Source organism: Cinclus cinclus, chromosome 10 (genome assembly GCF_963662255.1).
Source record: "Cinclus cinclus chromosome 10, bCinCin1.1, whole genome shotgun sequence".
Lineage (NCBI taxonomy): Eukaryota > Metazoa > Chordata > Aves > Passeriformes > Cinclidae > Cinclus > Cinclus cinclus.
The window spans coordinates 22,211,423-22,237,356 of record NC_085055.1 but is presented as its reverse complement, the minus strand read 5'-3'; the positions used below and the strand labels follow the sequence as shown (position 1 = coordinate 22,237,356).

The following is a 25,934-nucleotide window of genomic DNA, read 5'->3' as shown; positions in this document are numbered from 1 at the left end:
GGTGTAATTCCACATCCAGGATAAGCTAGTAACCCAAAATTGTTCTTCTGAACCCATGGAAATTTTCTCAAATGGAAAGAGCTCTTGAAACAAGCTCTAGATTCTTGACACAATACTAGATTCTTGACTTAAAGACCAGCCTAGCATGAACACCTGGAGGCTAGAGACCAGCTCCAGGTGTCCTGAGACCTCTGCAATCCCTTCCCCAAGAGGCCCTGCTGACCAGGGCCCTCCCTTCCATTCCAAATGCAATCTCACAGGCCACAATCAATACCACAGACTCTGCAGGAATAGCTTCTAGACCAAAGGCCTAGAAAAAACAATAAGAAAAATAAAAAAACATGAGCAAAGCCCAACAAACTACACAACAGCATTCTGCTTTCAAAGGTAGGGCAATTATGAAGAGGAACTGAGGCCTAATCCTGCAGCTGGGTTTTATTTTCCTATCTCTTCTTTATCTGTTTTCATATTTTAATACAGTAACACCTACTTAATTCTTGCACAGACACATGCTGCAGAAGTTCTACAGGCTCTGGGCCTCTCAGTAACACACTCCTGGACAAGTCAGACTTGTTACCTCCTGGATGAACACACCTTTCCCAGTCTGCTTAAAAAACCCTGTTGCAACCTCTTCAATGGTGCACAGAATCCCAGACTGCTTTGGGTAGGAAGGGACCTTAATCACCATCCAATTCCAACTCCTGTCATGGGTGGGAACCTTCCACTAGGCCAGGTTGCTCCAAGTCCAGTCCAACCTGGCCTTAAACACTTCCAGGGACAGGGAAGCTACCACTACTCTGTATATCTCTGTCAAGATTAACATTCCCATAAGGGTTCAAAACACCCATGGGAACGCTTTCCAATCTCATTATTTCACTCTGAGGTTTATTTTATAAGCTCTGCACAATAGAAGCCTGAGCATTTCCTTCTGTAGAATTCTTGAATACAAAACAAAGTCAAACCATTGTCAAGTGACTTTTTTTCAAAGAGAAATATTTTCACATAAATATGATACTCTACAGAAACTCACCATTCAAATTGCCGAAACCCTTCCAGCTATGGTAAGTGACCCATTCATTCATCGGGGAAGTTTAGATTTGATACTGAGAAGCAGCACAGGCAACAGTTACCATCCCTGGAAGTGTTCAAGATGTATGGACATAGCACCTGGGGAATGGGTTAGTGGTTAACACAGGGTGCTGGGTGAATGGTTGGACTTGGACTGGATGATGTTGGAGGTCTTTTCCACCCTAAATGACCGTATGTTTCTAACCACACATCTGCATTCAGTTTGAATGGTCTGAAATGGTCCCAGTGTCACTGCTGACTACTCTGACCAGTAGTGATTGGACAAATTACCCAAATTTTCACAGCAGCACAATCCTAAGGATTTGTACCAGCTTAACAAGCTTCTATATACAAAGAGTATACTATGATTTGGAAAAGGCAGTATCACCCAAAATAACCAGTGAAACATCACAATTTTCTTCAAAAAGGTGCAAACTGCACAGTTTGCCTTGTCTGGGTTGGCTCTCACTCAGATAACAGCTATGGGAAACCCAAGGTTACAAAGCTTCCTTCTAACAGACCATACTATCTTCAGAGGCAGCTTAATGTTAAATGGAAAAAGACCAGCTACTTGACTAAGAGTAACTGCCCCTAACCTACCAAAATCAAGTTACTGTTGTTACCATTATGCTGTGCAACAACCAACAACATTATGATACAATTCTAATTCAATGGGAAACCTCCTTCATCATCCCAGTCTAGATAAGTGAGATTAATGAAAAAGTAGGGACAATAATAACCATCAAAATCATAAGATGATATGTCAATTTTTTCACCCTATTGGTCAAAACTGGGGGAGAGGCAAAAAAGAAGCCAACAGAAAAAAAATCAGCTTAACTAGCAGCAAAGGAGAAGACAGGAGTGTATATCACACTACCTGCTGTGGACACACCAGAATGATTGTTGACACAGAACAAACATGGAGCAATCTTTGTTTCTTACAGAAGCTGCTTGGAAAACTGTCCTTTGGAATGATCTGGACTTACTTTGCAGCAGTGGCAAAGCTCAGGCTGGCTGGTTATGCTGCCTCTGCCACCCTGCAGTCACATACCTCCAGTTAGTGTTACTTTCATATCTAGTGAGAGCTCTTCCTGCGCCTGTCATTCTGATCCCTGTAAAACTACACTGTGGACCTTCATGAAAAAGGGTGTGTGTTTTTGTTGTGGATGGCTCTGCCTATGGCTTGGGACATGCTTTATAAAAATCCATGTACAAACAGGAAGACTGCTTTTTTCAACAGCTTGAATCTAAACAGGCAAAGGGTTAGAGACACAGAGCTTTAGCAGACACACAGCTACACATGAGTCAACTGCTTCCTTCCCTGCTTCACCTCTGATACAAGCTCCTTTACCACAGAGAGGGATACCCAACCCATATATGAAACAATACACGAACACCACTTCCAAGTCAGGCTTGCGGGGAGGAAAAAAAAAAAAAACCAAAGAACAAACCACAAAGCATACTACCATTTGCTGTCTTCTAACCAAAGACAGTTGTCAGAATAGAATCGGTAGGAAAAATGGAGGCTAAAGCACCAAGCAGATTCTTCACTCACCTTACTAAATACAAAACGTGTGATAAAGCAATGCAGCACATATGAGTGAGCAGATTTTTCTCTGTCATTACATAACAGGACAAGAAAAAACATTACTCTTTCAAACACCTTGGGACTGAATGTCTCTAATTTTAACTTCACAGGCACAGATCTGAGATGGTTTCAAATTCTGAACTGAATAACTTCAAGGCCCTTGCTATATCTTACAAGTTAACTGATCTCTATAATACCAATATTCCCAGCACAATCTCCTCTCTTGCTTCTTATCTTTCAGTAAAAGAAATTACTTTTGAGAGTTACAAAACATCCCCTAGTGTTTGGGGAAAGCCATCATGGGAAGTGCTACCTATCATGTGCCATTTTAGCTATAGCTCAAGAATTATCAGCACCCCATGCTTAACCCTCTTCAGAGCTGCTGGATTGCTGGATCATCTGGGTCTATAAATAACCCGAAAAGAAAGCCACACTGCAGGCATAGAGAGCAGGTCAGCAGAGGCTGAATTTCCCCTCATGTGTATCACGCACAGAGGCCGCTGACGCTACCTGCAGTGTCACAGGTGAGGCCAAAACCCTCCCTCACCGCGGTCCATGGCGCAGCCTCAGCTTTAGGGACCAGGAGCAGTGTGAATAGAGACCAGTGCACTTGGAGGGCCGGCAGCAGCCCGGGCTCGGGGGCACAGGGCAGGACCCACCACCAGCCCAAGGAGGGTGGAAGGTCGACCTCTTCCTCACCGCCAACCCCTCAGCGGCGGCGCGGGCCATACCCCGGCCGATCCGCCCCCGGGAAACGAAGCGGGACGTGACTCGTGGCTTTTGTCCGCTCCTGGGCAGCCCCGGAGCGCTCCCCGCCGCCAAGGCGGCGCTGGTGCGGAGCGGGGCCCTGGGGCGGCTCCCGCACCCCGGCTCGGTGCGGGGTGCCCCGGCGGCACGTGGCCCGAGCTGCGCCAATGGCAGCGGCCGCGACCATAGAGCGGGGCCGGGCACTCGCCGCACATCCCGCCCGCTGCCCTTCTCGCCGCTGCCGCCATCTTGCTGCAGGCGTCGGAACGCGCCCGGCCGCCCCGCCGGGCCCTCGCCTTCTTCCCGCTCATCGGAGTCGCTCCAGCCCCCGCCCTCCCGCGCCGGGCCCGGCATTACCTCTAGTCGGCCCGCGGCGAAGCCTATGCTGGGTACGAGGCCGACGGCCCGGCCGCCATCTTGGTGCAGCAGAGGGGGAATGTGCGTGACCTACAACATGCGGGCGGCCCCGCCCCGTCCCGCCGGGTTGCTATGGGGACCGGGCGCGCGCGTGCGCGCGGGGCCCTGCACCGCCCCGGGGGCGGGGCCTGGGGCGGGGCGGCACCGCCCCCTCCCGTCCCCCGGCCGCGCGCGCGCGGGAGCGGAGCTCGGAACCGGCGGCTGAGGTGAGTGAGGGGCCCCGCTCTGCCCGGGGCAGGGCGGGATCCCTGTGCCCGGCGGTAAAAGCACCGCGGACGAGGGGAGGCGGCGGGCAGCAGCGCTGGGAAAGGGTCTGTCCCTTTCAGCCGCGCGGAGCTGAGGCAGCCCCGAAGCTGAGCGGTTTGGTTGAGGTTTGGGTGATGCTGGTGAGGAGGGAGCGGGATGCTGGGCGCTGCGGGCGGTGCTGGGCAGTGAGGCGCCCTGGCCGCCCGCCCGGCGCGGGACCGGATGCTCGTGTGGGCCGCCATGGGACCCCTCCCACAGCGTGTAAGGCAGGCACTTGCGAACACGCTCTCGTAGGAAGCTCCAGCCGCCCTGTTGAAACCGGAGGGTGAAGAACGTGACTGACGACTCCCGAGGAAAACCTGCGCTGCTTCGAAGCGCCCGAGCCCTAACCCCGACCGCAGCCCTAAGCCCCCCGTGCGATGCCCTGGGCTCGGCTTGCGGTCGGACGAGGCCTTGGCCTTTGGGCTCGGGTGTGCTCCCGCCCGTGGCGGGAACGCTGTGCAGAAGATCATTCGTAAAAGATTTCTGCGCTTGGTCCGTGTGTTAAAATATAACGTAGCTGTAGCCGTCGGCATGACTCTGCTCGCTGCTTCGTTTCTCAGTAGCTGTGAGAAAGTTTCCCCTGCTCTTAGCCTGCCTCTGAGGAATAGCTGAGTGACAGACAAGTCTCACAAATTAAAAGAATGTTTCTCTGTGTTCAAGCAGGATCTAGTTTTGTTTGGCGTTGAAAACATCTCATGGAGAATGCTTAAGCAGGAATCAATGACATCACTGTGGAGGAAGCACTCTTGGAAGGAAGAGTTGCTATCAGAGCAATCTTACATGATAAAAGGCCCACGGATAAGTTCTTCACTAGCTGAATACATCATAGGTTATAGACTGCTTCATGGACTGACTTACAGATGTTGCAGACACTAGATTTTATTTTTGTCTTGCAATTTCACTTGAGAACCATGTTTTCCAGTTTTTATTTCGTGTCAGTAACCAGGGTGCCAGATTTTTCTCAGCAAATTTGGCTTCGTGAGAAAGGACACTGAATTGCTTCAGTGTTTAAACATCTTCAGTCTGTAACTCCCAGCAAACCCAAATGAGGTTAAAACTGTGTAAACATACACCTATGTAGTAGCTCTGAGAAGAAAATCATCACATTGAAACAACTTTACCTTGTGCCTGACAGAAAGTTGGGTTTCTGCTGTCTAACACTGGGGAGTTTGTTTTGATTCCAAGATGTCTGTTTGCTGGGAGCAACAGACTGAAGGATGCTGCAAACTGAAGCTGAATTTGCTGATAAAGTCTGCTTGGAAGATGGAAAGAATCAGGTAGCAATAATTTCAAATCTGTAGAATTAAAGTGTGAGTGAGCTAGGTAAGAGGTGCCTGTGGGATTTGGGAGTGGGAACAGATACCTTGTGGTAAGAGGGTGAGCCAGAGGAGGGACTAGAAAGGGGAATTGCAGATACAGCATATGCTGACAATTTTATGTTGCCACAGTAAATCACATGTTCTCTTGAAATCATGCAAGTTAGTGGTTGGTGAGTCTTTGTTAAGAGGCTTTTTTTGCATAGAAGTTTTAGATAAATATTTTAATTTTTTTTTTGTGCCTGTTTTATATTTCACATATGAAAATTTTTACATTCGTAAACAGAATGAGTTTGCAAGCATCTAGATAAAATAGGAAGAAAAGAGTTTCATTTTGAAGCTGTTAGCTTTTACAAAACATTCAAACATGAATGGAAATGTTGAGGAGAAAGAGGCTTGAAAAGAAAAATAATACATGAGTTAGGGGGTTTTGTTGGCTTTGAAGAAACTGTTTCCTCTAAAGAGCAAGGTGTCTTTTAGCAAAGTGTTTGGTTTGGTTGGTTTCCAGAAAGGATGTGGGCTTTCAAGACTTCAGAATTGTTTGTCACACATCTGGTGCCTTCAGCACCCCACATTCATGTTGCTTGAATTTATTGTGTGACTGTTTATAGGAGCAACAGTAGCTGAAAATTCTGCCCCTTGTTAGTACAGAAGAGTCAAACACTTGTGCTCTGTGAAGATGTTGACACTGTTTCAGAATCTGGCATCCAATCAGGGTGTTCCTTTTTCAGTTTAGTGTGCAGCAGTTGATGTTACACTGGTTTGTGGGTGAGTTTTTTCCTCATACAAATTTTAATAAGCTGAAAAACATTATTATTTTTTCAGATTTTTTTCCTGTCCTTCCCTAAAAATGTCCAAGGTAAGAATAAATTTCTGTCTTCCAATGTAACAATGTAAACCATGTTTTTTTTGTTTGTTTTTAAATATTAATCTTCAATGACAAATTGTTCAACTTACATCTGTTTGATGGTGAAGGGTGTTCTAAATTTACTGTCCATAGGAGACATAATATTGAAAGATGAGCAAGGTAAAACATAAGATTAAAGTAGTTTTATGCAAGTATAAATCTCTGCAGCTAATTAATACTTTTGGTAGGCTTTAATTTTGGTCAGAGTTGTATAAAACTCCCTGGTGTATCTTCACTGAAACTTCCTTTCTGCAATTTTGTTTTGAGGAGGCATCATTTAAGGAAGTGGTGGTTTCAATTTAATTTCTTTCTTTCCTAATAGAACCAACTGTTTTCCCAATAAAATCCTTCATTTAAGATATTGTAACCTAAAATATTCTTGTCGTGCTGGGATTCATCTAATTCTTGGAACCCCAGCATTTGATATGATGAGTAAAACTTCCACATTGGCTTATTGAAGTGAAATAACTGATAGAGGGTGCTTGAGTAATGTGTTTGAAGAGGGAACTAAAGATGTAAAGATTTCTCTGCTGTATCCTTTGGATGTGATAAAAATAGATCAGAAATTGTCATCTTTTAATTCAAGCCTGTAGAAAACTATTTTATTTTAACTGTGTGTGAAGACTGTTCAAAAAGTGATTCGTGCCCACAATTCATACTTTGATAAATAAATATTTGGGATTTTGTTTCTGTTTTGCTTAAGATGATCTTGGCTGGATAGCTGAACAAGTGAAGCTTTGTTTTTTAAGCTCTAGGTCAATGTAGTTGTTCTGCACTTCTTAGTGAAACTGTTGAGTAGTAGGAACATCTGAAAACCTTCCTCTCTGTCCCATAGCTTTAAATCTTTTGATATAAGTGAGGAAAGCAGTTATACAAACTACTAAGTCTTGAGTGGTTGCTTATTATTGTCTTCTTTTTTTTTTTTATTTCATTTTTAGCAACAGCCTGCTCAATTTACCAACCCAGAAACTCCAGGCTATGTTGGATTTGCAAACCTTCCCAATCAGGTTCACCGAAAGTCTGTGAAAAAGGGGTTTGAATTTACTCTTATGGTGGTTGGTAAGGAAGCATTTTATAGTTTTTCTCACAGTTAGTACTTGCTCACGGGGAATTTGAAGTTAAAATGAATGTTACTTGCACTATTCTAAGGCTTCAGCTTCCGTCAGTAACTTTCCTGTACTGTTGCATTTATCTTTCTTTTATATTTTATTGATTCTTGCAGCAGTTGTTTACCACATTACAAGCCATGCTTGAATACATTAATAGGTTGGTGGGTGAAGAAGTTTTGTTGTCCATTCCAGCAGTTGTTCATTCCTTCCTTCCTTCCTTCCTTCCTTCCTTCCTTCCTTCCTTCCTTCCTTCCTTCCTTCCTTCCTTCCTTCCTTCTCCCCTGTCTTACAGGATTCCAGCATTGCATTTAAAATGCAATTTAAAACCAGTTTTGCATTTGAATACGGTCTTAGTTCACTTGTGTGTTTTGATTAAGAGACTAGTATTAAGGAGACCATTCTATTTAAAATGTTGTTTATGCTTCTTTAATTCAAAAGGATCTGAACTCTAGTCTTTTCAACCCTTCCAAATACTCTTGTAAAAGAGTGAGAAAGGCTGAGAATTGGAGCAGTTGGTTTTGATGTGAGCTGTTACTTTTTACTTTGATCGTGGTTTTATATTAGCAGTTGTAATCTAAAGTGTTATTCTGTTGGATAATTCACTGAGAGTCTGTGTTGGTATCTGGAATAGAAAGAAAAATCTGGTGTCTGCAGAAATACCTTGATCCTTTGAAAAATCGGTTGCTATTCTTGAAAGTTAAATAGACTCCCAAATCAGGCTTGGGTGTCTTCTCTGTCTCTCTGTTTGTGAGCCATAACTTGTGAGTTTTGATGTTTGAACACTGTAATTCTTGCTTTTAAATAGGCTTTCACAAAAAGTACCCTAATAGAATTAGGCTTTTCATTACCTGGCACCACAAGGAATAAATCCCATTTGTGTGCTAGATTTGCCTAAGTGCGAATGAGCAGGAGAGGTGAGATCATGCATGATAGGAGGTGTTTAATTTTTTAATTGTTTTGGGTTTCAGTAGTTACAGGGAGAGTCTGTCCTCAAGCCTTTTATTAGTTTTGCCAAATGACAGCCCTAGCACTGCTTTTGTCCTACTTCTGTATTTTGTTCTTCAGTGTTGTACAGTTTGCCCTTATCTTTGTCTTCCTAGAATTTTATCATAGTTTTTTACTGTTTCTTTCATTGGATTTGATTTGGATGATACCATGAAGGATATCTCATAAAATCTAGAAGTAAAACCAAACTATAAGCAGCTGCTTCAAATCATGCTGTCTAATGTAACTCTTCAGAATTTACTGTTCAATGACCCTAAAAATATGAACAGTTTTGAGAAAGAAAAGATGTGCTTTCTCTATTGTAGCTAAACTTAACTTCCAGATCTCTCTGAATTCTAATTGCGAATAGTGCCATGTAAAACAGTTCTGGAAGAAAGCAATGTAAAATCATATAGACCAACAGTTGTTTCTAGTCTCTTGTAAAATAGAAGTAGAGGGGAAATGACATGGTGTAAGAGTAACAGAAAGGCAGAAATTAACAGAAATTAATCCACCCATGTTGGAGTAAAACTGTACAGTTGTTGCCTTCCAGTATTTTAAGGGATAAATGAAAACTACAGAAAGAGGACTTGGAAAAAAATTATTTCATTGAAAATTTGGAGATTTTAAGACACACTTTCAGAGGGAGGCAGCTGATGTAAGATAAAATAAACTGTGCTTTAAATTGTTGATTATTTCAACAGTTTGGAATGTGAATTCTTTCTCTTCAAATATGCATGGAGTTTAAGTATGTTCTCTTGTGGGCTGTGTCACAGTGCCTCTTTTGAATTATCATGCTTCATAAAGTTGCCATCCTTCTTCATTTCTGAGCTGGATAATACTTTAAAGCTGCCTGTGCTGACAGAATCCTAATCAATGATTTTACTTTTTCACAAAGTTTTTTGGTTATGTTTTCTTTTCCTGCTATTGTTTACTGTGTTATCTGAAAATATGAGCTGGAGTTTAAAAGAATTTGGCTCTGTTGCTCCCAAAGAAATCCCAGTCACTTGTATTTATTTTTATGTTCATTTTCATTATTAAGCTATGACTTCATCTAAATAATTATCTCACTTAAGAGTCACTAAACCACTGTAGCCAATGTAATCATTGACAGTAACTATGAAAACTGATTTGGTTTATGTATAATATTTACCCATACTGAAGCTGGGACGTGGCATTGGATGAAATAATACTTTTTTGGTTTTGCTGAGGTGTTTCCATGTGACTGTTGAGTTACTCTGGGTGCATGTCACCTTCAATGGTGAGGGCTGCACTGGCACAAGCTGATCCTGAAAGCTGCATTCTAGAAGGCATTTAAAACTGGCAGCTCCTATTCAAGTCTTCATTTTAAAACAATTTCCATCCTTTTTTTTCCTTTTGTACAGATGTTTTTGTCAGATTCATATTGCAGAATAGTCTGTGTTACTCAGAGATTCTGTGGCCCATCATTTTTTAACACCTGTTTTTTTTAATTTAATCCTATCAACATCTGAAATAAAACTAAAATTCTAGAAAAAGATCTCTTCAGTGAACTCAAGTACTGGGCATTTCAAGTTGCTGCTCTTTTTTATGCTATGAATATTTATTCTGATTAAAATCTTGATCTTTAACTAATTAGTTGCCCTCTGAATTTTCCTCATGGCTGTCAGTGTCTCTAGAACAAAAATATATTTATGGTGCAATTTGGTAATCCCCAAATTCATCAGTATAACAAAATTGCTCAGTGGGCATATTCCTCTTGCTTTGAGTTCTTGTTTGCCATATTGGCATAAAAACCAGAAATAAATCCCACTTTATGATGCCTGGCTGTACAGAAGTTCAGCAGTGCATTTTTCATTGTTTAAATTGATGATAAAGCCTAGAGAGGATATAGCTTCTCACAGGGTATGATGTTTCATATTTTGGAGTGATAACAGAAAAACATGTCTTAAAAATTCAGGAGACATGAAATGGGAAATCTTAAGTCTAAATGGGTCACAACTCCACTTGACTAGCAGTATTAATTGCAAATCATCAGTGAAAGCTCTGGAGAAGTGCATTACAAAGCTAAGATGAAAAAATTATTTTTCAGCCTTTTTGTGCAAATTTAGTTAGTTCAGTATTAGAAGTCGTATTAGATTTTTAATTTGAAAGAAATATGAAAAAATCTATAGTCAGGTAATACTGTCAGATACTCTTGAAATTATTTATGTAAGTATGTTGAATTTATCTTTATATTGAACCACAGGTGAATCTGGATTAGGAAAATCTACATTAATAAACAGCCTCTTCCTGACAGATCTCTACCCAGAAAGGATAATCCCAGGAGCTGCTGGTAAATACATCTTTGCTCAATGTTTTTTGGAGTTGAATGCTTTTCTCTTTGAATTTTGGTAACAGCCAGCAGAGATTTCTAGCTGTAATAGTTTCTAATGTATTTCCTGACATTAGAGCTGTTTGATAAAACCATTTTCCTCTGCACCCAGGACATCTATTGGCTCTTTGTAATTTAGTCCTTGGGTGTATTCTTATTAACGCCCAGAAATTTGATCTCTTTTTTGCTTAAAAACAGTCATTGTGTCACAGTAAGATAAACAATCAGCTAGAACAATCAGAGAATTTATTTAGTTTTTAATCTGTTGCAATTGTTAACATATGAATTGTTTAGACCTGCTTGCACCTTAATTCATTTGCTTTGGATTGATATTTACTGAATGAGAACTTCACTTCCTGTACTTCTTTATTTCCTTGTCCAATTTTTTTTTTCTGTTAACCAAGGTATGTAATAATACAACAAAACAAAATATTGTAGTAAAATGAAAGATGCCATTTTTCTGTTTTTGCTACCTGTTGAATGACTTACTTCAATGCTTTTATGATTATTTTTAACTTCCAGCCTTAGGGAAAAAAATCCATTACATGTAATTTTATATTCTCCAATTACCTATGGTTTTATCTCAGTCCCTTTTGCCTTAATTTCTATGTTAGTTTTAAGAAAAGTATGAAATCTCATACAGCCCTCTAATAACATCTAAAGAATTTATGTACCGAATCTTTTTGTTATCAAGCCTTTGAACGCAATCGATAGAATAATATTTATGCTGTTTTATCTGTCAATTAATCTTTGGAGCTTATCTCAGAATGACATGGTCTTACAAGCTGGATTCTGAAAGATGGAATTTGTTGTCTTTCAGATAAGATTGAACGCACTGTGCAGATTGAAGCCTCAACAGTTGAAATTGAAGAGAGGGGCGTGAAACTGCGGCTGACGGTTGTGGACACACCGGGATATGGGGATGCCATCAATTGTCGAGACTGGTACGTGCACAGAGAACCTCTCTTGATCTATCTGTGGAGACTGGCAGAGATTTCTTATCTGTCCTGGGGGATGGAAGTGTGATGTGTGTTTGTGAAACGCTGAATTTGAGGTGGGATTTTTTGTTTTCTAATTTTGAGGAAGCTTAATTTCAGTGGTATGAATTAATTCCAATACGTGCGAAGAGGCGTCCGTGACTTTGACACGACTTGAAATAAATTTTGTGGCAATTTTGGTTTTTTTCATTGTTAACTTCCATTTTGCTTGAAAGAGCTTTAAGTGAACAGTGACGTTGACTCTCAATAATACTCTGAGAAAGTAAATCACCTACTCTTGAGTCCAAACAAAAATCCATCCCTAGATCTTGTCCACATTCACTTGAGCATTCTCAGATTCTGTGGCTAATTTTTAGGTGCTTTTCATCATCTTAGATTTTGTTTGGTTGGTTGTCTTGTTGTTTGTTTTTTTTTTTACAAATTTACATTATAGTAAATATTGTATGAGAAGTAATCTTGAGATCAATGGCAATCAGTTTTCAGTGGTACTTTTCCCACATCTCTCAAATCCCTGAACCAAGGTAACCCAAGGTAACCTCTGGCTTTCCCCATAATTTTGGAAATTAAACTTCTCAATAAAGTGAAATTCAAGTTCAAGACCACATGTTGTGTTCTGTTGAGCCCAAGGGCTCCTGCATGAACAATCTCCTATTTCATTTGTTCAAAAGCTTGTTGTTGTTTAGGACTCCACTTGAAATCATTCTTCTACTGCATCGCTTGATAGAGAGGCCTTACAATCTGACTGTACTCTGGAATATTCACCTTACAAAAACCCACAGCAACTGGGAAAGCCTGAGCTTCATTCCTGCTTGTCGCTGGTGTCAGAGCTGCTGTTTTGTTGACCACATCCATTGGAGTCTGACATTGCCTATGTTGCCATTTTACTTGTAAAAACTGGATTTGCTGGGCATGTCCCTTGACCTTACTTTGTTTTATGGCAAAACCAGTCTTCAGGAAGATCTGGATTATCTTCTACCCTTGCTCAAAAATTTCCTCTGCTGTGTATTCCCACACAATGATGTCATCAATGTACTACAAGTGTTCTGAAGCCTTATACTTCAAAAGTAACATCAGACCTCCTATTCTGTCTAAGGACATGCCCTCTGGAAACTGGAGCTGCATTTATGCTTGAAGAATTTCCTGTGGTGGTTGTACTTCCTCTCAACTCCTTTACCCATGCTGCTGAGGCAGTGATGGGTTTTCCATCCCATTTCCTCCAGTCTTTTCTGTGGTCATGCAGGTAAAATCACAGGTTACCTTGTGGTGTATATCCTGTCTCTTGAGGATGGGGGTGTTTGCTCCCAGTAGTAGAGACTGGCCCATACCAGTGGAGTATGGAACATTTCCTCTCTAGTTTGCTAGAGTTTTTCAAATCTGTTCCTAATCTTGCACAGTCTTTCCATGGCTGAGGTGCAGGTTGGTAGGGAAGAAAAAAAAATGATATTCATGTTGCCAGAGTTGGGTCTCCTGAAGCGCTGTTTGCTCTCCTTCTTTCATTGATAACAATGCCAAAGAATTGATGTACAACAGTGGTGCACTCTGCACAAACTTCTGCCATGTGGATTGTGTACAGTGGACTTCATCTGGATCTACAGGGGACTGATGGTTATTTGGACCCCTATAGATTGCCTCCAGCACAATTCTCTCAGGTACTGGATACCTTCCTCCATGGCCTTCCACCCGCCTGCCTGGTCACACCATTAGATCATCCTTGAGAGAACCTTTCCCTCACGCTTGACAGAAGTCACCAGCAGAGCTGAGAATTTCTGTCCTCTTCCCAATCCCCTTGTCAATGCCCGTGTCCCAGGACAGGGATCCCAGTTGCTTGGCTTCCCTACGGTCTGGTTCCATATGGTGGACTGCAATATCCTGATATCAGAGCAGCCAGGTTGCCAGGGTCTCCCCCAAATGGCAGCTGAAATCTTTGCAGCTCACCAGAGATAGTTATTGGGTGATTATCTCTGGCCCTGCTCTTCCTTCTGCTATGAGGGCCCTGCTTCCTCTTCATCCTTCACTAAACAAACTGATTTTGCCTTGGATTTCTTCTCTGTAGGGGCAGCTGTTCATGGCACAGGTTGTGGCAGTGGTTTAGCTGCACTTGGAATGGCCATGGTGCCTGTTGCTCTGCTTTCCTCCTCCTCACCTGAGCCTACTTTCTAGTGATGAGCAGTGTCCAGTAAACAAAAGCCAGTGCTCAGCACATTGCAATAAGTTGCTCCTCTCTGGAGTTGCCCCCTCCTCTTGATCTGGGGCCAGAACGACGACAACAATGAACAAAAAGTTGGATTTGAGCAGGCAGTCCCTGAAAGCCATTAGGATCCTGGACTGCATCAAAAGCAGCGTGGCCAGCAGGTTGAGGGAGGGAGTTCTGCCCCACTCCTGGGCTCCTGTGAGACCTGCATCCAGCTCTGGGGCTCTAGCACATGACAGACATGGACCTATTAGAGCAGGTGCAGAGGAGGACCACAAAAATGATCCAAGGGCTAGAAGAGCAGTAAAGAAAAGCTGGGAGAGTTTGGCTCCCATCTGAAAAAGAGAAGACTCTAGGAAGACCTTACTGAGGCCTTGAATATGCCAAAGGGACTCACAGGAAACATAGAAGGAGACTTAATATCAGGGCCTGTAGTAGTAGAGCAAGGGGCATTGGTTTGAAACTGAGAGTAGATTTAGGTTAGATGTAGAAGAGACTTTTTTGAAGTGATGGTATTGAGGCCCCTGGCACAGGTTGCCCAGAGAAGCTGTGGCTGCCCCATCCCTGAAAGTGTTCAAAGTCAGGCTGGATGAGACTTAGAGCACCCTGGACTAATGGGAGGTGCCCCTGCCCATGGCAGTAGCTTGGAAATTGGTGATTTTTAAAGGTCCCTTCCAAACCATTGATGATTTTAAATCAGTTTGGAACAAGAACCTTAAAATGTCTTGAAAATACGTGGTTAATGTTAATCAAGATACAAACACTAGCCCAAGAGAAATTTGTTGTAGAACTGAGGTAGGGCTATGTATATTTTATCTATTTATTTATATATATATATATATATATGCATAGTAGCTTGTTACTCGAAAATTCAATTAAAAGTTTCAGATATTCAGATATATGCTCTTCTATTTTCCCTGTTCTATAGAATCAGTAAATAAATTTTCATCCATCAGAAGATTGGTTCATTATCAGGGTATCTTAGTGGTTTAATATTACCTTTGAGAGCCCTAAAATTGTGGACCATTTGGTGATTCCTCAAATCCATGTTTGTTTTACAGTTTTAAGACCATAATCTCTTACATTGATGAGCAGTTTGAGCGATACCTGCATGATGAGAGTGGATTGAACAGAAGGCATATCATAGATAATCGAGTTCATTGCTGTTTCTATTTCATTTCACCATTTGGTCATGGGTAGGTGTTTCTTTTCTTTTTTTTTTTTTTTTTACATTATTTTGTATTAGAGAGTTGGTTTGTACCTGTTGACTTAAATTTTCAGAATCAGGTTGCCATTACTTAAGCAACTGCCATAACTGCTGATATTATTTGGCTGTGTTCTTTCTCTCTGTGTAAAGAGAGATATTTATGTTGGAGTGAAAATAAATCATTAATTTAGAGTAAAAATTAATTAAAATATTCCATATTTTAATTTTAGCCTTAAGCCTCTGGATGTTGAGTTTATGAAGGCCATACACAACAAAGTAAATATTGTACCAGTGATTGCAAAAGCTGATACACTTTCTCTAAAAGAGCGAGAGAGGCTGAAGAAAAGGGTGAGTGTTTTTCTGGCTTGCAGAAATGTGTTGTACTTTGGTTGTAGCAGTATGGTGGTTGAAGAGAGGGGCATTCTCATTAAACTTAGTCTGTCCTAGTTGAGGGAAAAAAATTAGTCTCATGCACAGTGTAGCATCACTTAATATGTAGTTTGATATCTTGTAAATTATTTTATTATGTATTTAACTGAGAAATTGTCCTTAGAATGTTGTTTGCAAAATGGCAGCCTGGCTACGTTTACAATTAGATTGTGAGTGAATTTTGAAGCTTTGGAGAAATATTTAAATATATTTTACTGATGCTGATTGCTCTGTTACCTGATTAATCAGTCCCAAAGCAGGGATAGTATCTCCATATAGAATGTGCATATGTATATTTATTTTTTTTTTACCCAGTCAGAATTCTGATGGTTAAGAAATGGGATTTTCAGAGATGTTTCTGATTTTGAGCTTGTTTTTCTTCCCCTTTGTCACTCCTAAAGCATTCCAGTTCTGTCTTCCAGAGGCAAGACCCCTTAACACATTCATTTGTGCAGGACTTGATGCTGTATTTGCTGGGAGGAGGTGGGATTCAACAAAACACCATGAGCTAATAACAGCTATGAAGTTTAGAAAGAAGTGTTGGAACTAACTTGTCAAAGGCACGCTCTTAGCTCTTGCATTGAAAACTTCATGATTTTTGTCAGTTATTCTGAAAATCCTTATAGCTGTCTTACTCAATCTGGAATAAAAATAGAGACTCTGTGTATAGGATACTCTAGTAAGTATGTTCAGAGTGCTAGAATTCTGCAGAAATAAATAAAGATTGTTCTTTTTTAAGGAGCAAAATTTGGGGTCTATGGCAAATGGATTCCTGCTGCAGATACCATTACTGGCAAGCATGAAGAAAAAAGTATTTGTTGTGTCTATATCTCAGTTTTTCAAACACTCCCACCCCAAGTAGTAATTCAGACGTAAGAGCAAGGAGGTTCAGCTGTATAAAGCAAGTGTGACTTCTGAGTCACTGCTTTTATTATTACCAAAAAAATTGCAAAGGTTTAGCAAAACACAGATTCCACAAAGGACAGTGTTTTGGTAAACACTGTTGTTTGTCTGAAAATCTGTGGCAAGTGGTTGTTGAATATCATGAAGAAACATGGTATTTAAAACCAAATCCTTGTTGAGCAATTTGGATCAGTAAGATAAATCCAGATTTCTCAAGAGACTGTGCATTAAGTAATTTTATGTTAAGATTTAGAAGTACTGATTCTGCATGTACATTATATCGATTTCTCTTATTGCGTATCTCAGATTCTGGATGAAATAGAAGAGCATGGCATCAAGATTTATCACCTGCCTGATGCTGAATCAGATGAAGATGAAGATTTTAAAGAGCAGACCAGACTCCTGAAGGTGTGACTGGTTTAATAGGTTGTATAAGTGGATAATATATTGTATTTTTCCAGACTGCTCAAATGGCTTTAGAACAAGACCTGCAATGCAACCTGGAGTGAGTCACTGTGTCTGTGCCCAGGCTTCCCTAGCTTGGAAGATAGTGGCAGCGCTTACTTTTATTTGTTTTACACCTTTAATTTAAAAGAATTATGAACTTACTACCATAAATATGCAGTGCTGAGCAGAACAAGAGTTGTTTTTGGAGTTCCTGTCCCGGTTCATTAAAAGTAACTTTTGCACTTTTGGCTTTCAGGCCAGCATCCCATTTTGTGTGGTGGGGTCCAATCAACTCATTGAAGCAAAAGGTAAAAAAGTTAGAGGTCGGCTCTACCCATGGGGTGTAGTTGAAGTGGAGAATCCAGAGCATAATGACTTCCTGAAGCTGAGGACCATGTTAATGTAAGTTAGGAAATTCCAGTTAATAGTAGCTAGAAAACAATCACCAAGATAATCAAGCACTGCATTGGGGTTTTGCAGCAGTTGTGTAATCCCTGGACACATTCAGAATTTGTGTGGGGAAGGCCATGAGCAGCCTTGACCTAGCTAAGCTAGGCCTAGCTGGGGGCTGGACCACACAGGACCCATAGGTTCTCTCTGATGGGAATGACTCAGTGATTCTGTGAAAATAATGATTTGTCTGATTTTTTTGTGGAGTATTGTGTTATATTGCTATTCAGATCCCCTGGAACATAAACCAGGTTGTGCTTATTACCATGTATCTACAAGTAAAGGCACTTGCAAGGGAGCAGACTTGAAAAGTCCATGGTTGGTTTTTTCCCTGGTCTTTGCTACTCTGTTTTGCCTGCTCAGATTCATCAAAGGCCTCGAAGAGGAGTACAGCAGCCTCAGGGCTGAGGTGATCTCTGGTGTCCTTTATTGCACCAATTTAACTGAAATTAGCTTTTAAATTAGCATGCTAAGTGGGCGTGCACGCTGAGCACATTGACCCAAGACAGTGCTGAATGCCAGAGTTGCTTAAGCAAACTGATGTCACACAAGGATATTTTACCTTTTAATTACTTTTCTTCCTCCAGCACCCATATGCAGGACCTTCAGGAGGTGACCCAGGATCTTCACTATGAGAACTTCCGCTCTGAGAGGCTCAAACGAGGCAACAGGTTGTCATCTCGTGGTTACATGCTTCTTCTTCATCTTCTGAATTTGTATTTTGCTCTCTCTGTGTCTCACCTACCATTGCATTGCTAGGATTTGGTAGACCAAGAGCTGTTCTGTAACTCGAGTCAACATCAGGTTCTATTGATCAGCTTATAAAGAGCATATAAAAAATATTGGGTAAATCTGAAGTGAGAGTTGTGGAGTTAGGGAACTGTGGGAATAGATCTCTACTTTGGTCTGAGGTTTAAACACAGTTGGATTGGAATGCTGAAGGTACTAAGTAGGACAGATATCTATGATAAATCTTGTCTTAAAAAATCTGCAAATTAGATCAGAGCTGATATCTTAAAAAGAGCGTAGGGGTTTTTTCAGATTTAACAACCGGAATATTTGGATTTGGCCTTTAAAAAGAGATGATTGAATTTTTTTGCAAAGCTTTATTAAATATGACATACATAAATGTTGTATGTATGTCGTAATGTCGTACCCCAGTCACAGGGTAATGGCTATTAGCCCTGTTTAGAGCTAGGTTGGGTAGGACACAGCTTTCCTGGAAAAAAAATGGCAAAACAGCCCATTTTTAAGTACAACAGCAGGGTCTGTAAGGATGAGTTGGTGAGCTCTTGTGGGAAGCGGGGTGTTTCCTGGTTTAGCTGTTGCAACTGCATCTCGTCTTGCAGCCACTAGAGGGTTCCGAATTGCACATTCTGGGGGCTTTGGGGCATTTTGCAAGTTTCCCTATCCTGCTGTTGACAGATTTTGTCATGTGTCTGCTCAGTTTTCAGTAAAAGGAGTTTTCCTTTTACAGTTTGCTGCCTGTAGCATTGGCCTACAGGCAAGATAAAATGTTCTTCTCCCTGACTTTAAATCCTGCTTTCTGAAATTCAAGGTAAAGTCCCCGAACTTCCCAAGTTCTGGCATCTCTTATCCAACAAAATGTTGTACAAAGGCCTTAGAAGTAATGTGACCTAAGGTCATCAAGTTTTTAGAGTATTTCAAGTTGCTGTTAAGTTGGGTATGTGAAACTAAGACCTGTTTTTGTATCTTTTCTAGTTAAGTGGCCAATATACCTTTGCTTTCACATTTCTGAAGTGGTACTAGAATGTAGTTAGGTTTGCTGTAAGTGAGGGTAGATTTAAAGTGAATTTATTTCAAGCTTGCACTTCTGCTACCAGGAGCTCTTGACTTGGTGCTTGTTGACTGTACTCACTAATGGTCTCAGAGGTTTTGGGGCACAGCAGATTTTTTACAATGTATTTCTCTGTTAACTTTTTAGCAATCACCAGTGTGTTTGCTTTGCATATTTGATGGCACCTTGCTTGATTAGATCCATAAGTAGAACTTCCCTGTTGTGACATGAAGTAGGAGAAAGCTATTAGCAAAGTGGTAGGAAATCTTGAATAAAGCCAGTCTCTTCTCACAAGTAACAAGTGATAGCAGGAAATGGCCTCAAATTGTACCAGGGTGATTTATACTTAATATTAGGAGAAATTTCTTCACAGAAAGAGTGTTTGGGCCCTGGCACAGGCTGTCCAAGGGCAGTGGTGGAGCTGCCATCCTTGGAAGTGTTCAAACTGCTTGTGGATGTGGCACTGGGGGATATGGTTTAGTGGTGAACAAAATGCTGGGTTAATTAATGCTTGGGCTCAGCAATCTTTTGATCAGAATGTTTTTCCAACCTTAATGATTTTATGTTTCTAACAATATTAATATTATTTTAGGAAAGTAGAAGATGAAGAAGTAAATAAAGACCAGATTCTGCTTGAGAAGGAAGCAGAAGTAAGATACAGAACTTTATATTCTTGCAATGGGAGAATTTTTGTTCTTTTGTTGCTAATTGAGAGCAAATATTTATATGATCTTGGTAATTTGTAAAGGAAAAAGAGTTATATGGCAATATAAAGTTTTTTAAGGTTCATTAAGAAAACAGAATGAGAAAAGGTGACAGGAGACTCAGGATAGGTTTTTTATGGAACCAGTGGAATCTGGTAAAACATGATTCCACTGTAGTGATCAGCAATGGATGTAATGCACATTGTGTGGGCAAGGAGAACTGTCCTCATGGGAGTAAGGGTTCTACAGTTAACAACTGCAGGTTGTTAACAAAGTTCAGCTCTTCAGCAAAAGAGGGAATGATGGTAGAAACAGTCAGAAATAAGAAATAAAACAGATTCTCATTCTGCCACTGCGACAAATTCATAATGCATAGCTCTAATGCTGCTTTTCTTGTTCCTCTAACTTATAAAGGTTATAGATAGGCAAGACTAGAAAAAGTGCAATTAAAAGCAAAACATGGGCAGAAAGGCAGAAGTGGAGGCCTGTAGCAGGTCCTGTGCTAGATGAGATGAATAACCTTGAGAAGCAGATGACAGAAGGGAGAGGAACTAACATGATCACAAATGTAAGGATGAATGGGAATCTACTACACAAGCAAGAGGTCATGGTTAATGGGATTAATAGATGGCTGATTTCAATTAGAAAATATTCTTCTTACATAATTTGTAAATTGTGGCATTCATTAGCATGGAATTTGTACATAGCAAGGTGTTTTTGAGCAGGTGAGCTCAAAAATGCTGAGATGGGAGAGTTTGCTTTCTCTGAGAACATGGTTGCTAAATGGAAAGGTGGAATTTTTTGGTTTGGCAAGCTCCAAAGGAACAGATTCTAGATTTTGAGCACTGGGCACCTGGCTGTGAGGCTCTTCCATGCACTTCCTAAGAGCTGGTACCAGGGAGAGGGCTGAGTTAGATGAACTCCTTAGCCTGCCCCAACACAAGCAGATGCTCAGACTTCTACTGTCTCACTATCTTAGTGAGGACCCAAGTCCCAAAGTGTAACCAAGGGAAAATGAAAAGGGTTGTTGTTGCAAGCAATATGAAAAACAAGTACAGTGTAAACATTTTTCAGGTTTAACTTTATTGTTAAGCTTAAGAGTAAAGTGTTAAGCTTTCATTAAATTGTTAAGCTTTCACTTGAGCTTACAGTGTAAGTGCACAAAGGCACCCAAAATTATTTCCATGGTAAGGTTGACTTGCCACCTGTCAGAGTTGGGTGCAGTAAAAGGATTTAAGTAATGTATGTGCAACAAGGTTCAATTAATCTTAGGTGATTAGGTGATTTACATACTTTTCTTGTGCTCAAATGTTTAATATGTTTAAATGCAATATTCTAAAACTGACCTTGGACCAAGTTTAATTGTGCTTGTGTCTCCCTGGATGGTTTGCCTGTAATACTTACTTCCACCTAGTCATCCCTACCAAGGGAGTTGGGGAGTTGAATTTATTTTTTGATGACAGATACAGGAGTAGTTTGGAAGGACATAACCAGGCTGCTTTTTTTGTTCTGATAAACTTTAGTAAGTGTAAACGCTTGTTTAGTACTTCAGAACCACAATTTTTATACATTTGACATCAGAGTCTTCCATTTAGGGATGCTTAAAAATCTCATCCCACAGTACAATAATAAAGCCTATTTTTTTCAATCAGTAAATGCCAGCCTCTTCAGTGATGAGGAGCAATAAAAGAAGATGCCATAACCTGAGATCATTATCTGTCAGACAAAGAAAATACAGATATGTGATCCCTCTTTAATAAAAACAATTATTAGAGTGATGACAGTGAAGAATTATATTCTGAGGTGAGATTAGGCTACAGAATTCTTCTGTGCTGTTTTTCCAGCTCCGTCGCATGCAGGAGATGATTGCAAGAATGCAGGCACAGATGCAGATGCAGATGCAAAGTGGAGAAGCTGACAGCAGTGCAGTTCACGGGCACCACGTGTAAAATCTCGGGTAAGATGCTCAAATAGCCACTTAAATGGCTTCTCTTTCAGCTGTGCTCTAATGTGCTCGGTATTAAGAAGTTTGGGGAAAATGTTAACAAGATGGGTTTGCAGAGGTTTCAGTCTTAATTTTAATTTTATAAGGATTAACTGCTGTTTGCAAAGTTAAATGGCTTGGAGTCAAACTGAACAGTGTGGTGTTGTGTGTGTGCATGTGTATATGAAAATTTTCCAGAAAGTCAATGCAATATGTCCTGGTAAGAATTATGGAAGAAGTCTTTGAAATACTTTATATAGGATTCTTAATCTCATGATGAAGTCATTGTTTCCTTGTGATTTATAAAATGTGTGCAGTTCTTTCAGGTTTCTTAATGTGAGAAGACTGCTGATCTGAAATGGTTTTTTCCTATCTTGTTTTCAGATGATTCCATCCCCTGACTCACAGGAGATGTTCTGGAGCTGGATTGCACTGGTGGAGGCAGAAAGGATGCCTCTTGCTTCCATGTGATCTGGAGCTTGCTGTAGAGTATCATGTGGGATTGTTTTGTGGTAACATCTTGTGAGATGTATTTCATAACATGTAGTCAGTTGGTTTTTTTATATATTATACACATTTGACTTTTGTTTTCTTTAGTCCTTCTTATCTTGAGGTTATTTTAAATTTCCTATTAGGGATACAAAATAGTAATTGAAACTTTTCTAGCCTGATAAACATTAGATAATAATATTTTTTTAATATACCTTGTTAGCTCCCTGCTTTTAGCTTTGTATTCCATTTAGAAATAAACAGCTCTCAGTGATGCCTTGTTCAGTGCCAGGTAACAGTCACCTCACTAAGGTTGCACTCCTGCAAGGTTAATTTTATAAATATTGCAGTGTTTACATGTGTGTGAGACCAGCAGCCCCCTCTGTCACTGCTCAGAGCAGAGGATTTCCTTGGCCTCTGCAAAATATCAAATGAAAATTCAAGCATGCCTTGTGTCTTAGCAAAGCAAAGAAGAGGGAATGCTTCTGTGAGAGGTACACTGTATGTTACATGGCAGGCATTATTTCTTTTAGATTTAACCTTGAGGGTTATTATTTTCCTAGTATCTCTTACTCTGTTGCAGCTAATTTTGAATGGCTTCTTGTAGTCCATCACAAATCACTCCTGCTATTTTCTGGCATTATTGTAGCCAAATAAACTTAAATAAGGTTGATTTTGTTGAATGAGGTAAACTCCTAAGAGTAGTTTTCTATGCATGGGTGTTTCCTATATCCAAAGGATAAGAAATTCTGTAATTCTTAATAAGTATTTTCATACTCTTTTTAGGGCATTGCAAACTTTTACATGTAGTAATAATACATATTAGCACACTTCTCTTTTTAAAAGTGACCTGTTGCTGACAGGATCAATACAAAACGGTATTTTAAGTTCTTGCTTCAGGATGGAGTCAGCTGTTTTACTTCAGGAGTGGCTCTGTTTTTTTTTTTTTTTTTTTTCATTAGGCCAAGGTCACTTTCTTAATCCTGGTAGGAAAGGAGGCTGTTCCTAACTTGGCTGGACTAGTGCTGCAGATGGTGTCTCGTGTTGTGTTTGCAGCAAATGATCAATGTAGCACACAACTGCCCAGGTGGTGGCTGACAGGGCAAGCAGTGACACACCCTGGCTTGTCTGCTGCTCCTGATAAAGTCAGCAATCAGATTTCTTCATCTGATCTATCACAAAACATCCTTATCTGAGCAGCTAATAAACAGATAGAATTGCAACTTCTTCTGGCTCTTTGAGCTCAGGTGCAGCTGTGACTTTCAGTAGTTTGTTTATGTTTATTTGAAAAAATAATAGAATTTCTGCAGTTAATGTGTCATTCAGTGGTACTTCAGGGGCTAGATGAAATATAAACCTGTTAATCAACTGAAATTTTTACTTCCTGAAACTACTGTTTTATGTTTTAATCTTTCTAAAAATGTGTAGTAAAACCCTGCATTGTAGCCTTTGCTGAGGAACTCCAGCTCCCTTTTCAAAATTGCTATCAAAGTTTGACACAACTCATTTGCCCTTCCCTAACCTTGACAAAAGTGAATATGGGAACCTTTTTGTATGCACAGAAGAGTTAAATCCCATGTTGTCAAATCTCTACATATTAAACTTGGATGGAAAAACACGTGTTTCTAAATTCTTGAGCTGCTTTTTTCAGAAGAAAGTGTAGGACCAAAGTAGCAGCATTGTTAGAGAGCACTCCACAACACCTTATTTATTTCTATTACCATGAACCTGTACTTGAAGAAAAACTGTGAAATGTAAAATGTCTGCACAGGGGCCTGGATGTACTTGTCACTCTCGCTGTGTATATTGGGCTGATAAGTTGGGTTTTTTTCCTGTATTTTTAGCATGGGAACAAGAGCATATTGTCCATTTGTTTAGTGCCATTTGGTCACCATCTGTGAAATTATTTCAGGCGATGTGTGATTCTTTGGAATATTTACACATCTATTAAAATACTTATCCAGGATAAAGCATTTCATGTTATTCTTAAGAAAAAAAAATTGTTCTAAAAATTCAGCAGGAGAAATATTTTTGTATGTTATTTTGGTATTTAATGGGAAAAACCAAGTTTATGGCACTAGCCATTTTAGCTGCAATACTCAAGACAGGTAATTAATTGCTGCTTCTTCCCAAGCCTTTGGAACAATTGTTCAGAGTGTGCCTGATGTCTCTGAAGGTCTTTCCCCTTCACTTATCTTGGGATGGTCTTGAAATGGGTGGTTTTATGCTAAGGCATGAAAAGCAAGACTACTTTTCTCAGAAAAGCTACTGGCTAAAGAAAGGCATGAGTAGCAGAAGGGCTTGGGGACAAAAGGTAGATTCTGTTTGGTGGCTTGCTGAACTGGCCACAGTTCTTTTTTCTGTTACTGTGTTGTGACGGTTTTTATTTTAGGATTAAAAATACTTTTGAATTTGCAGAGCTTTATAGTTGATAGCAAAAATTACTTGTTCTTGGTACAAAACTTGCTATAATCTATGTACTACAATTAGCCACAACTGTAATAAAAATTGCTAAAAAGCTATTTTGTGTTCATTATGATTCTTTGCTATACTCAATATTAATTTGTGGTGATTATGTTTGAAGTATGGTCCTGTTCCAGCCAGGACAGGGTGAATATTTGCAGCAGTCCAAAAGGGCAGGGTTGGATTGGCAGTGGGTGGGGTTAGGCTCCATGGAAAGCATTTTTCCACATGGAGCCCTCTCTCTTTGGTATCCTTTTTGATATTTAATATGGTTGCTATTACCCTTCCTTTTCTTGCCTCAATGCTGTTTCCAGTAAATTTTTCTTATAACATTTTGTGCTTCCAGTTCTCCTCTCCATCCTGATGCAGAAAAGAGGGAGCGAGTGATTGCAGCCTGGTTTGGAGTTTCAGTGGGAACCCTAAACTGGGGAATACCATTCCTAAACCAGGACATCCTTAATTCGGCCCCAGTATGGAGCACAAAGGGGTGAGATAACAACAAATCTGCCCAGAGCAGGTTGGAAACAGGTTTGATCCAGCTATTTTCTGTATTTGGTCACAATGTTGCTTGGTCTTTTCATGTGGGTGTGGGGCCTAACTGCACATGTTGCCATAGATGCTCCTCATGGGGAGTTTTTTCAGAGCAGAGAGAGCAATCAGGATTGCTTTGTTCCTGTATTGTGGGGTGCCAGTTTATAACATGATTACATCAAGGGCAGTGAGGGTCACTTGATGAGTATTCAGTGTTGCTGTCCGGGGAGAATAGGGAAGGATGATTTTCCCCAGCTGTTCATCCCTTTTTCCTCCCTCAGGCCTGTTACAACAGCTTTTGAGAGTTCTGAATTCCCTTCGTATGTTAAAGAGAGCATGTTCTTATTGCTGAGTCTGCCAGGTCTACACAGTGGGCTCCACACCATGTTGAGAGTCAGGACAGAGATTTCTAGGGAGGTCATTCAGACATCTGCTCCAAGGGTGAACAGACATGCATAGCATGGGAGAAGACAGGCCAGGTTTTGCTGAAATTCTCTGCTGCAGTGGTTTGGAAGTTCACCCCTGAAGAAGCACAGGACCCTGTTACAGAATATTTGCAAGGA

The 25,934-nt window shown here is 40.6% G+C and overlaps 2 protein-coding genes across 2 annotated transcripts in view; one reads left to right on the top strand and one right to left on the bottom strand.

Moving 5' to 3' along the window:
* The window catches only part of HDLBP (high density lipoprotein binding protein), a 38,824-nt gene extending 34,964 nt beyond the window's left edge, over positions 1 to 3,860 (bottom strand). Inside the window, exon 1 of the mRNA XM_062499498.1 lies at positions 3,761 to 3,860. The gene's annotated coding sequence lies outside the window, so the exon portion shown is untranslated. The remainder of the gene's footprint in view (positions 1 to 3,760) is intronic.
* A 152-nt stretch (positions 3,861 to 4,012) lies between these two features.
* SEPTIN2 (septin 2) lies at positions 4,013 to 24,815 on the top strand. The gene is made up of 13 exons (XM_062498930.1): positions 4,013 to 4,026; positions 6,250 to 6,283; positions 7,270 to 7,390; positions 10,652 to 10,738; positions 11,598 to 11,721; positions 15,028 to 15,162; positions 15,404 to 15,521; positions 16,812 to 16,913; positions 17,209 to 17,354; positions 17,990 to 18,073; positions 19,793 to 19,850; positions 21,749 to 21,861; positions 22,273 to 24,815. Exons 2-12 carry the CDS (start codon positions 6,275 to 6,277, stop codon positions 21,851 to 21,853), a joined length of 1,089 nt encoding a protein of 362 aa, XP_062354914.1. The 5' UTR covers positions 4,013 to 4,026; positions 6,250 to 6,274; the 3' UTR covers positions 21,854 to 21,861; positions 22,273 to 24,815.
* The last annotated feature ends 1,119 nt before the right edge of the window (positions 24,816 to 25,934 follow it).

Coding starts and splice junctions, on each gene's coding strand:
- SEPTIN2 (XM_062498930.1), top strand. Junction 7,391..10,651: donor ATTTACTCTTATGGTGGTTG/GTAAGGAAGCAT, acceptor ATTGAACCACAG/GTGAATCTGGATTAGGAAAA. Junction 15,522..16,811: donor GAGAGAGGCTGAAGAAAAGG/GTGAGTGTTTTT, acceptor TGCGTATCTCAG/ATTCTGGATGAAATAGAAGA.